Below are 12355 nucleotides of genomic sequence, written 5' to 3' on the forward strand. Positions count from 1 at the left end.
AAGTTTTTCTTGATGTGTATGTGTAAACTTGTGAAGTAAAATATTTTATCTGAGAGATATTGGAATTATAATAAATACGAAACACTGATTTGAGAAATGCTAGTTTACTTTACACCAAAAATGTGTAGTTATTGTAGTAAAAACTCTGTTATAACTTTGATGAATTGTGTACACATAAATCTATGCTTAAAAGAAGCACATTATAGAAATATCAAAGTTTAATCGTTTTTTAAAATTGCTGAATGTAATGATTTATTGGATTAGGTTTACACCTTTGGGTGCCAAAGCCTTTATCTCATTTTCTAAATTTTAAAAATGTATTTTTCAGTTTAATCTACTGTAAGGAAAATATAAAACTGTTAATTGAAAACGTGTAATTATCCCTTCATCCTTAAGAAAATACATTTTTGGCCTCATATTTCTAACTGTACAACTTTCATTAATACATGATGATATTAAAAGTTGTAGCAGGAAAAAAAGAAAATCCTGTCCAGTCTGTTAACCCATCAGCACTAATAAAGGAATTTTGCTTCAAGTGTGAACATGCTACTCAACACTGCATCTTATTCTCGCTCCCACTAAACAACAGTACTTGCTGGATTTTAAAATAACAAGCCAGCTTTGTTTACTCACATTAAACCAATAATCAGAACTGGGATGAAATAAAGATCATTTGTTGGCAGTGTGAGGAAACTTTTATACAATTATTAGCACATTGAAACGTTCATATGTGTTCATATGTATCAGAGATGTGCAGCCAGTGTTTAAAATATACATACAAAAGCTAGAGTTTCACTTTGTTGGCCATTTTCCACCATTTGAACACAACTTGCTTGCTTCAAATGTTAAAAAGTCTTTTGTTTTCCCAAAATTCAGAATAAATTAGGAAGTAAAATACATTTTAACAGAAACACTCAATACAGCCTTGTAAGAGGTTGTATAAATGTTGAATAAATGTTCAATATTAAGTGTTCAATATTAAGATGTTTAAAGAAGCAATACATAGCATTTTCCTTAGAAGTTTCCTGCTTCCTGCTGATCACAGGGTATCTACTGAGACCGGATCTGAACTTTCACAACATGTAGAAATACAACATTATGTATGTTTTAAATGCTAAGAGAAAATGCTACGTGTTGCACAGTTAATTTTAGGCTTTTGATTATTTATATTCAGTAATGTTAAATAAAATTGAGGCACAGCATTCACACATTCTCTCTTCCTTACACACATACACACACTTTGCATTGTCAAGTCCCTGGTTTGGCAGTTGCTGTTTTAACATTTCAAGTGAGCTCAGAAGAAGCGTTCCTCTCTCTGCATCAAGTCATCATCAGCAGCAGCATCACATCACATCTGCTCGTTTGTCCCTCACTTTGTTCCGTAGTTTTGTCCGGGCTTTAAATGCAGCTGAATTGAAAAGGTGCTGGGGAAGGTACAAATATAAACACAATCATAAAAATGACATATTTAAATGTCAGTCTTTTTGCCAGTGATCAATTTAGACAACAAAATAAAATTAGTCGTTTTGTCACTGTTACAATCCATCACCAGTCATTGTGCTACAGTAACAGTCTAAGGTGAAAGGTTACCCTTTCTGAGCGGGAGATCCTGGTGGCCTTGACTGAAGAGTCCAGAATGAGAGGAGCTCCAAAGCCAAAAATATCTCTCAGTAGTGGGTTAACCTACACATGCACAGACACAGGCACGCAAGACTTAAACACACTGGAATATCACGCTTTCTAATACTGCAAATTTTAACGAGTTCATGGTTAAAATGTTGGTGTCCTACTCACCTGCAGGTGGTGGCTCACTCCAGACCCCAGCACCTCTTTAAAGGCATCATAAATCCGACGACGCATCCAGCCATCAAGGTAGAGCACCTCGACCCCAAACCGGACCTTCTCATCAGAAAAATCCTCACCCTGTGTAGAGGGAAAAATTAAAAAATTATATCTGTTAAATATGGTACAGCATATTATATAATATGGCATCTCCAGAAATGTACATAAATACATAAATGAGAAAGTAATTTAATCTTTGGTTCACAATTTGAACCTTTTTATATTATGAGGAAAAAAAATCATTAAAAAAAAAATAAAAATCACCAACTGTTATCCAACCCCAAGCAATGAAGATTAAGAAACTGAGCTTTAATTATTTTGCAGCTTTGCAATTTCCCAGGTTTCACACTGGCTGGAAAGTCACTGATTTACTGTCATTGCAAACAAGCTAGTAAAAATAAAGGTGAAAAGTTCATTTTGGTCTAGTGTATCCGGAATTTTGTTGAGCTTTGACTAGGTTGACATTTTAATTGTCTGATTTGCTTGTTATATAGCAACACCTCTCTAAACAAATTTGCTCCAGAAACAGAAAAGTCTGGAGGTCAATCGAGTCTCGTCTTACCTCGATGTAATGTAGAACCTCGCGGAAGATGGATCGCTGCTTGCGTCGGTCATTTTTGGCCCTGTGTTTATTTCCGTCTGTTGCCAAACGCTTTAGATTCTCACACAGCACTTCACATTCTTCATACTCAAACCCCTAAACATTGAAACAAAAACAAAAACCTTACAAACAAAATACAACTGAGTTCTTAAGAAGGTACGAATTACGTCCATAATGACGTCAACAGACACTCGTGTTTATGTGCTGTTATGTAAATGTGGAATTGTTTCTCACCTCATCAACTTCTCGTGCCAGTTCATACAGCAGAGCGATGGTTTCTCCTACAGCGATCCTGAAGTTTACCTCACTGCTCTCCAAACAAGCCTGCAGCTGAGGCAAATGACTGAGAAACAGAAAGAGAGAGAAAGTTGTGATTTTTTTTTTTAACACAGCTGTCAGACCGGTTTGTGGCACAGTACTTCTTGATTATTTTTAATTTAATTGTAAATAGTTGCAACTAACTATTAGTTACAGACAACCAGGCTTAAGAACACTTTTCACCTGCAAGCAGCAGTAAACCAATTTATTCTTGTTTCCACCAGGACGGAGTCACTTTGTATGTCCACTGCAAATCGAATGTCACTCTGTGCTGTTCCAACTCACTTTATTCTTATTTCACTTAGTATATTTGTTTTATTTCGGAGAATTTGTATTTATATAGAATGTTTTTTTAGATTATGTTGATAGCTGTTGCTCATGTTGTGCGATTTGTATATTTTTTGCCTTTAATGTTATGCGTTATCAGTGCCACTCAACAGTACCGTATGATACAGGAAAGCTTATTTTTTTCAACTTGAGAGATAGAAAAATGTGAGAGATTTCAGATATATCAGCAAGATGTGCACATTCTCTTGTGCAGATTGGTAAATGTAGTTGAGGTGATTGTATAAGATCTGGCAACCCATTTATACTCTGCACATTTAAGCTACATATGTCAGAAAATCATTTGTTCATTAAAACTTTCGAGCAAAAAAAATTAATAGTCCACATACTATCTTTATTTGTTTAGACCATACGATCTGTTCAGCCTGTATAATGTACATGTATTCGGTTATATCCCTAAAAAAATTATATTTCTTTGCATTTTTCTCAGAGTTAATTAAAGTAATACAAAATAAATGTTTACTGGTTTGTTGCTGCTGCAGCGGTGTGTGTGTGTGTGTGTGTGTGTTAAGAGACTTACTGCCTGACCATGTTTCTGATGTGGGAAGCAGGACACAGAGTACCCAGCAGAGCCCAGGCCTGAAGGGAAGCACTGTGGAGAGCTGGACTTCCAGCTTTAACTGAGGGTAAACTACCATCACCCAATGGATATGCACCCACAAACACACTCTCCAAATTCCCCATACACGTCAACAAATCCTGAAATATAAGTTGTAAATAAGTTAACAAATGCTACAGAAGTCCTACACATATTAAATAATCTATAATAATTTATCATTTTTTAGTGGTGTAACGATGGTGGCATTTACTTCAGCATTGTCTGATGCAGACACGTAGCAGCACATTCCCAATGCTCGGGCACACTAGAGAAAAAAGATTAACGAATATCAGGATAAAAGCCAGAGTTACAGGATGTTTTGAGAAAAGAAAAAAGGCCTATCTGCTGATGCTGTACAAGCAAAAGGACGTTTCTGAAAACTGTGTACTATTATGCAATTTTAGGCAAAATGCGCCACAGTTACTATCTTGATTTTTATGCTACTAAATACAGTAAGCATTCTAGTTTAGAAAGCATGTAGTACACTATATGCTCAAGAAACTAATAGCAGGAATAATAATAATAATAATAATAATAATAATAATAATAATAATAATAATAATAATAATAATAATAATAATAATAATAATAATAATAATAATAATAATAATAATAATAATAATAATAATAATAATAATAGAATTTTCTGCTTCACTGAATTGCTAAAACTAATGTTAGCTGGCCAAAGGCAGAACATGGAATCTTTAACATTCACAATTTGTTCATTTTGCAGCCAAATATATAAACGCATATATAGAAGGTAAACAGATTTAAATAGTACTCAAAATATGAAATGTGTGCTGCAGAATAAACTCACACTCTGACGAGCTGATAGACTGGCATAGCTGTCCGTCAGGATGGAGCTAAGGATCGGGCGAAACATCTTAAAGCCCTCCTCGCCTTCAAACCCACCTCCCAGCTGTATACAGAGGAGTGCACATAGCGTGGCTGCTGCAGCCTGCTCCTCTCCTCCACCTACAGACACACAGACAGAGAGAGAGTTACAGAGAGATTTCAAACTTAAATGCATTCTTTACATATATAATTCCCACCTCTCTCACAAATCTAACATGGTCCTAGTGCTTACCTTTCTTCAAGCTGCGTTCCAGACAGTCGCTGATGGTGAGTCTTCTTTCCAGTAGGAAGTCATACAGCACTCTGGAGGAGAAGGCTAATCGCAAGCTCTCCAGTGCTGCTAGCCGTGTCTTCACACTGAGACAAGAGAGAATAATTTTACTAAGGTCAGTTGAAGCTGAGTATCATTTGACCCCATTTCACTTTATCTCCATTGTCGCTTATAAGTTGGTTATACAGCAAAAAAAACAAACAAACACATTTTGGACTTTAAGAAAATGCAGAAACTGTGTGCAAAGAACAAAACCTTTTTCAAGTATAATCACATCCCACAAAAGTCCATGTGTTTATTTCAGTGTTGAAAACACAAGAGACATTAAGAACTTCAAGCCACAGGATAACGTTAACATATAGCAGAAGAGACAGAAGTTATACCCCAAACTGCATACCATTACTCCACTACATCAAGTAAAAGATGTTACACTACTTTTACATATAATTTAGAACGCTAGCTTAAGATCTGCAATTTTACACTTTAAGCACAACATTCTGGGACAGAACCAACACTAACTAGCAACAGAACACAAACACAGCAAGCTATGCTTGTTTATGGTGATGCCATGGCATGTGACTTTTATAAAAAGTATAAATATACTTTAAATATAATAAATACAGACAAAGGTACATTGCATTTGTCTAGAATCAAGCATGATTCAATTTAGGGAAATTTCAGATCGCATTCTTGTTTCCTTCTTTTGAAAACCTGTTTCTGCTTTAAAAGTGTGTTTCATATCTGAGCCATTAATTAGGTGTTACTCCCGTTGTAAAACTTAGTGTAAAGTAAAAAATGGGTCACCTTTTGTCCATCAGGTTGTCAATACACTGCTTTAGTTTGTCTTCTGTTTCCTCCTGGGCAGCTTGTTCATCCACCATCTCACCTGTTCAGCAGCACACAAGGTTAAAACAGGATGTGTGACACTCGCTGCTATCACAGAGTATTATATAAAAATACTTATCTACAGTAAATATACAGCAAAATATATTAAAACAGAAGAATTCATTAATTATGAATGCTGCTTAATGTCGATAAAGTGAAATAACTTAACACAAGAACAAAGGGGAAAATCTCTAATGAAATTTCAACATTATACAATTTATAAAGACTGAGAACACAATACATATCTAATCATCTGCTTCCTTTCAGGATTTGTAACAATAATGAAATACACATCTCTAAAAAATAGTGACAGAGAATTTATTGATATATCAACTTTATTTTGCAAACTTCTCAGCCCTAGTGTATTATAGTAATTTATTGTGTTTTGGGCTTAAATATAGACTCCAGTCTAATCCTGTGGAGCTGCTATCCTGCAACACTGCACGTTTTCTCTGCTCCAATACACCTGGCTCAAAAGCTTAGCTTGTCATCAACCTCTCAGATGAAACAGCAATGTTGGGGCTGAGAATTGTGTGTGTGTGTGTGTGTGTGTATGCATGCACCTGATCCTTCATCCAGCACTGAGGCGCTCTCACTGGCACTGCTGTAATGACTGAGCATTTCAGATGCCAACTCATCATCACTGGCACCGGACCCTCCTTTTCCTCCATTCTTTCCTGAGTGAGTGACGAACAAAAACATGACTTACAGATTTCCAAGATAAAAGCTGGGTTAAATGGGGTACAGGGAAAAAACTGCAAAATGAACAGGAGAGGACATGAGATGAGTGAGGAGCACACAGCGCAAATGTGTGACAAACATGAGCATGGATTGTGTCCACATGCACAGCCACACACACCTAAATGTATACAATCACAAGCACTGCAGTTAATCAGCTCAACCTACTGCTTTCTTTTAGGTAGTTCTACAACCTCTGTCCTATTTACTCTGAAATATACTTAAACCAACAGCCAGTGAATAACTAACTAAATAAATAAATAAATAAATACCACTTCTATATCATGTGCCCAGTGCAATGACAGTTCCTCATCAATAATTTCCTTAGTTATGATCGTCACCTTTACTGTATCTGTATGACTGGATACAATAAGATTTACTTTCACCAAACCTTCATTGAGTAGTGAATTTAATGCAAGTTGGGGTGTGTTATATGTAGGGTTGCAAAATTTTCAAGGCTGGAAACTTTCCATGGGAATTAATGGGAATATATGGGAATTAACGGGAATATATGGGAATTAACGGGAATATATGGAAATAAACTGGGAATTAAAAAAAAAATGCAGAGTTGCCTATAACAAGGAACTTAAATGTGCTTAAATTGCAGCATAATTTTGTTTAAAACAACAAGATTTAATGCAATTTAAGTTGAACTTCCTGCTTACTGCTTACTGGAGGGCCATTGAGGCCAAACCCCCTGCATGTACTTGCATTCTTCCATAACATGCACAGTAACACTTTATTTTAGGGTAATTTAACTAGTTGCTTATTAGCATGAATATTAATAGAATATTGGCTATTTATTAGTACTTATTAAGCATGTATTAATGCCTTATTCTGCATTGCCTTATTCAACATTCTTAATTGTACCCAATACCTAAACTTAATAACTACCTTACTAATTAGAATAGATTACAGCAAGCATAGGTAAATATGTTTATTACAATTATTAAGTTCATTATGTTTATTACAAGCATAATAATGTTTATTATGATTTTGTGTTACTCAATGAAAGAATCAATTAAAGTTCTACTTACAATTTAATCAGTCAAAACTTCATTTTTAAAATTTGTATTATCTTGCATGCATGTCTGCTTATGACCAAACAAAATGCTTATTTATGTTTGTATATGATATAGTTTATATAAATTTCCCTATATTTTCAAATAAGTCCCATAAATTCCTATAAATTTCCATAAATTCCCGAAAAGTTTCCAATTTGGAATATTTCCGTAAATTTACCGGAAACTTTCCGCCCCTTTGCAACCCTAGTTATATGCACAGGTTATGTAAATAACTTTGCACTTTATGTGGCTAAGACTACTTAAAAGTCCTTAGCCCTGTCTTTGTTTTATGTAGCACCATGATCCTGGAGAAACATTGTCTCATTTCACTATGTACTGCAACAGCTATATATGGTTGAAATGACAATAAAAGCTTCTTGACTTGACTTGAAATAAGATAGTGTGTGGGTTTCCACACAGTGTAATCAGAGTCATAAACAAGATCAAACCTCTGCTTTCGACACAAACTCCTTCATATGACTGAGTGCAAATCTATGCTCAAAATGCAACAAATACGGGACTAGGTTTGCATTTCTAGGTTTGTAATTCAGTCATGACCTTGTGTCAACCTGCTGACCTTTGGCAAAACAGCCAATAACACAGACACTGGCACAATGAGCGTTCTTTTTAATCCTGTAAACATCAGAAAGTCCTGAACAAGCAGAAACATTCACACAACTTCTCTGTCTAACAATCCATCCACTCCATTCATTCATCACTACCTCATCCACACACTGACGCTTACGTCTTCCTCTGACCGCCGCACTGAAGCAGCTTATAATTCAACTGTTCTGCATTCGACTCTAGGGTCGAGTGATATGACAGTATTTACACTGTCAATGTGATAAACTCTCCTGAGATACTGGGTATGATCTGTATTTTTTTTTCTTTTTATATCAATTACAAATGGATGAAATGAAAACTATTTAAAAATGAAAGTGACATTGTAGCTTCTTTTCAAAGTTAAATAATGCATTTGTAGATATTAAATAAACTTTTAAATCTAAGATGATGGTCTTGCTGGAGGTTTTTAGTAAACCTAGATTTTGTAATCCATTTGTGATGGATGTGAGATATCCCACAAATATTCTACATAACATTTGTTTATCTTGATAATTAACAGTTAAAGGCTTTAGAACAAGGTCAGAACTGAAGTATTCCTGGCTGGAAAGTTTCCATGACGGCGGTTAAAACGGTAGCAATTTACAGCCAACTATCCTGAGCCGCATATGTGAAGTAGCCTGGAATCACACATACGCAGACCAGCTGTTAACTTCTCTTTAAAACTGTCTGTCATCATAATGAGTGTTTCAAATCACACACAACATTGTGGTCATTATCTAAAAGATTAGCATGTAAATAAAATCTGTAAATGTAATGTAAATGAGTTACATAAAAATCATCTGAGATAGTACAAAAGTATATAAGGGTTTTTTAATCTGCACTGCATTAGCTAATAACTCTGGCTATGTATTTGGCATAAATATTAACCAGTGCTTGCAATACGTCCAGCACGTGCACTCCTCTTTAGCCCTCTGCAGAAATCTGATATGGGGCAAAGTGCAGCTCCCCAAGTTAATCTCCAAAGAGTGTTCATTTTTGATTTAGTCAACAAATTGCAAAATTTTAATTGTCCAATTGTACCGGGATAAAACATGACCATGTGCAGTTGATGGGGAAAAAAATGATGCAGTGCTGTGATGTCCTGTTACTGTGATTAGTTTCCAAGAACACTGTGTCCTAATTGTTTAATTTTTTTTTTATCACAACAATTTGTTAACAGTTAGAATCTTCTGTAAGTAAAATAATTTTTATTCATTCCCTAACCAGGCTATTATGTTACAGAGAAACCATCCACCCTGGAGACTTCCCTGTCTTGGGAAACATTACACCTGACTGTTACACAGCTCTGATAACAGAAACAACTTCTATAAATGCTAAATAAACACCTCTTCAGAAAAAATGCCATACAAGCCAATGATTTTGTTACTATACTATATTTTGTAGTATTTATTATACTATATTTTGTTACTAATGATTTTGTTACTATAGAAAAGATAACATATTAAAACACACATCAACCTGTTATTTGCATCACTGTACAGAACTTTTGTACTGTTATATAAAGCTGATCAACAGCTTCTGATCAATCATACGAGTATTCAACAGTACTGACAGGACATGATACAATCAATCAAATTTAGATAACATTAAACAGCACTCAGTGAACTAATTGCCATGTAAACAGATAAAGCAGCTTGGACATACAGAGCTCTGAACTCCGAGGCACATCACATCACATGCTTATGTTCTGAGGCAGAACGCTCCATTGAGGTTAGTATCATGCAAATGGGACGACAGGGACAAGTCTAGAACATAATGGCACAGACCATGCACACAGAGTTTGTCCAGGACAACCATCTCATCCAACACACCGAGTCAGCTAATTTAGTTAGTCTTAAGACTTTTCTTAAGACATAATAACAGCTGACAACAAATTAAAGAAAAGCCTGCAACTTATTAATGAGATTCAAAGTCCTTAAGAAGACCCTTCCTTTTTTTAATCTATCCTGAACCGCTCTGTCCTGAAGGTTTCTTTTGTAAGACCAGACAATTGAGGGAAAAACAGGTGCTCAGATATCTGCAATGCCTAAACACAATAACTTCGAGATGTGAATAGATGATAAACAGATTTTTTTACTACAATACTAGCAGGCTAATATTCCTGCCTGGACAGAAGAAGACGGATGTCCATGGGTAAATGAGAGGTGATAAATGTTACAGGGTAATAATGGGTGCCATTCTCAACAGTGTAAAAGGCAGTAATTAATGAATGAAATGCAAGGAACATTCAGGACTAAAGCGAAACGCTGGAGATCACACGAACGCTACCTGGACGTGACAGTGCTGTCTTGGCTGAAAGCTGCAACAGAAGTACTTCCTGTCGAAGTGAGCCTATTTCAAGGCAATAAGAAAAAGCAAACAATCTTATGACAACGCTACAGGATTAAGGTTCTACATAGGAAGACCATGACTCAAGAAAACTGTCTTAATCAGATTTTACAGTAATCTTATAAGTAACCACCTCTTTTGGAGCTTTGGGGAGTTCATGAGTGTGCATTCATGATTTAAACACTACTGACTTTTTATTTTGCTTGACATGCTGTCCCGATTACCCAGAATTACTTCCACATGTAACATACTGAAAGTGAATAGAACCTGTAGTTGGTACATAGTAAGACTTTAATATATGGTGTCGTTGGGCTATTAATATACGTACGGTGAGTTCTGTAGCCTATAAACATCAAGTTATTTTCAAAAATAACTCCTTCCTGTTCGGGAAGTTCAAAATTAGAATCAGAATCAGAATCTGATTGTATCTACATGTACAGAATCTACATGTACAGGAAGTTAGTCTCGGTGTGTTGTAAATATAGGAAACAAATGTTTATAAAAAGTTGACAGAAACTGTGACATTCCAGCTAACGTCTGAAAGGAGTAAAGCCTGTGTTTATGCTATTAATTAAATTTAGCCTAATCTGGCCAAAGAAGAACCTTTTGTTTCATAAATAAATAAATGTTCATTTAAAAGCATCTGTCCAGTGGATGTGTGGCGGACTCGGGTGACGTTTGAGCTGATTTAACAAACTTGATTTAATTCATATTAAATTTTACGTCACTTATGACAATATTTAATGGTAACACCTCCAACAATAATTTAATAACAAATAGTATGTTATTGTGACTATTACTTGGCAAAGCCAAATGTGAAGGACAGCTTTAACCATTAACAATTTTAATATCAGTTTAATTAGCTAGAGGCTTCAACGAGATTAAAACATTAAAAAAAAAAAAAAAAAAAAAAAACACTTCTAATAAACAATAAGGCAACAATAAAATATAACAATTAATAAATAATTATAGATGTTAAAGGCAAACTAAGAGCACAGCAAATTATTTATACTTTCTGTGACTTACAGATGGTTAGAAAAGGAGCTAATTTATTTAAACAAAAACAAAGACAGTAAATTCTTCATGCCTGTATCTGGCTGTATGTTTACATTTTACAACAACTCACCTTTACTTGAAGAGGCTCCACGTTTCCCTTTTTTGCTCCGTGGCATGTTGTCAGCTGATCCAACACAAGCTAATTCTGCTTAAGCTCTTTCACACACACTCACACACACAGAACCATAAGGCACTCGGAGCAAAACTTGATTCAGCTCAAATTATATCTGTGACCTGACTGTCAGCTTCCACAAAATAACAGTCGAATAAACTCACTACAACTCACTAGTTCTGGTTCATTTCACAACTTGGTCGTGATCACCCACGTTTTCACACCACTAATGTGTGTGTATGTGTATGTGTGTGTGTGTGTGTGTGTGTGTGTGTGTGTGTGTGTCACACAAACGCCTGATTTGGTCTTTCTTTAGCGTGTATTATCTGTGTTTGTCTCCCGGTAACCGATATCCTATGCCAGGCTGAGACTGTGAATATTTTCCGAGATGTTTTGGACGGAGTTTTGTGCACGTTGCCGCCACAGCTTCCACCATCTTTTCCCCCAGTAACGGCCCAGAAAACCGGCACGCGCCGCCTAGTCACAATACACCGCGTGATGGATTATGGGTAATGTAGTGTTCATGACCGTTCTTTAAGCGTGCTAGAAATAGGATTGTGAAGCTACAAGACAATCCATTTCCCAGAATTCTGTGCGACTACCAGCTGTTTAGAAATGTTTGGTTAATGACGTAAACTGCAAAGTACTCCAGTTGGATTGTAACAAGTGTCAGAAAAGCAAATATTCACCCCAGGTTTTTGTAAATGCTTTTAAGGAA

At 35.7% G+C, this 12355-nt stretch overlaps 1 protein-coding gene across 2 annotated transcripts; it reads right to left on the minus strand.

Annotated features, from left to right (window-relative positions):
• Positions 1–673: 673 nt before the first annotated feature.
• ifrd2 (interferon-related developmental regulator 2) lies at positions 674–12123 on the minus strand. 2 transcript variants are annotated; one of them, XM_060882014.1, is made up of 13 exons: positions 11596–12123; positions 10410–10472; positions 6279–6392; positions 5635–5716; positions 4792–4916; positions 4522–4679; positions 3916–3969; positions 3627–3805; positions 2678–2786; positions 2405–2539; positions 1795–1923; positions 1591–1683; positions 674–1424 (listed from the first exon to the last, which is right to left on the minus strand). In XM_060882014.1, the coding sequence occupies exons 1-13, from the start codon at positions 11639–11641 to the stop codon at positions 1344–1346; spliced, it is 1368 nt and encodes a 455-aa protein (XP_060737997.1). In that variant the 5' UTR covers positions 11642–12123; the 3' UTR covers positions 674–1343. The 2 variants fall into 2 exon arrangements, with proteins under 2 accessions (XP_060737997.1, XP_060737998.1); XM_060882015.1 differs by lacking the exon at positions 10410–10472 and having other exon boundaries at positions 11596–12122.
• Positions 12124–12355: the final 232 nt, after the last annotated feature.

Source organism: Tachysurus vachellii, chromosome 11 (assembly GCF_030014155.1).
Source record: "Tachysurus vachellii isolate PV-2020 chromosome 11, HZAU_Pvac_v1, whole genome shotgun sequence".
Classification (NCBI taxonomy): Eukaryota; Metazoa; Chordata; class Actinopteri; order Siluriformes; family Bagridae; genus Tachysurus; species Tachysurus vachellii.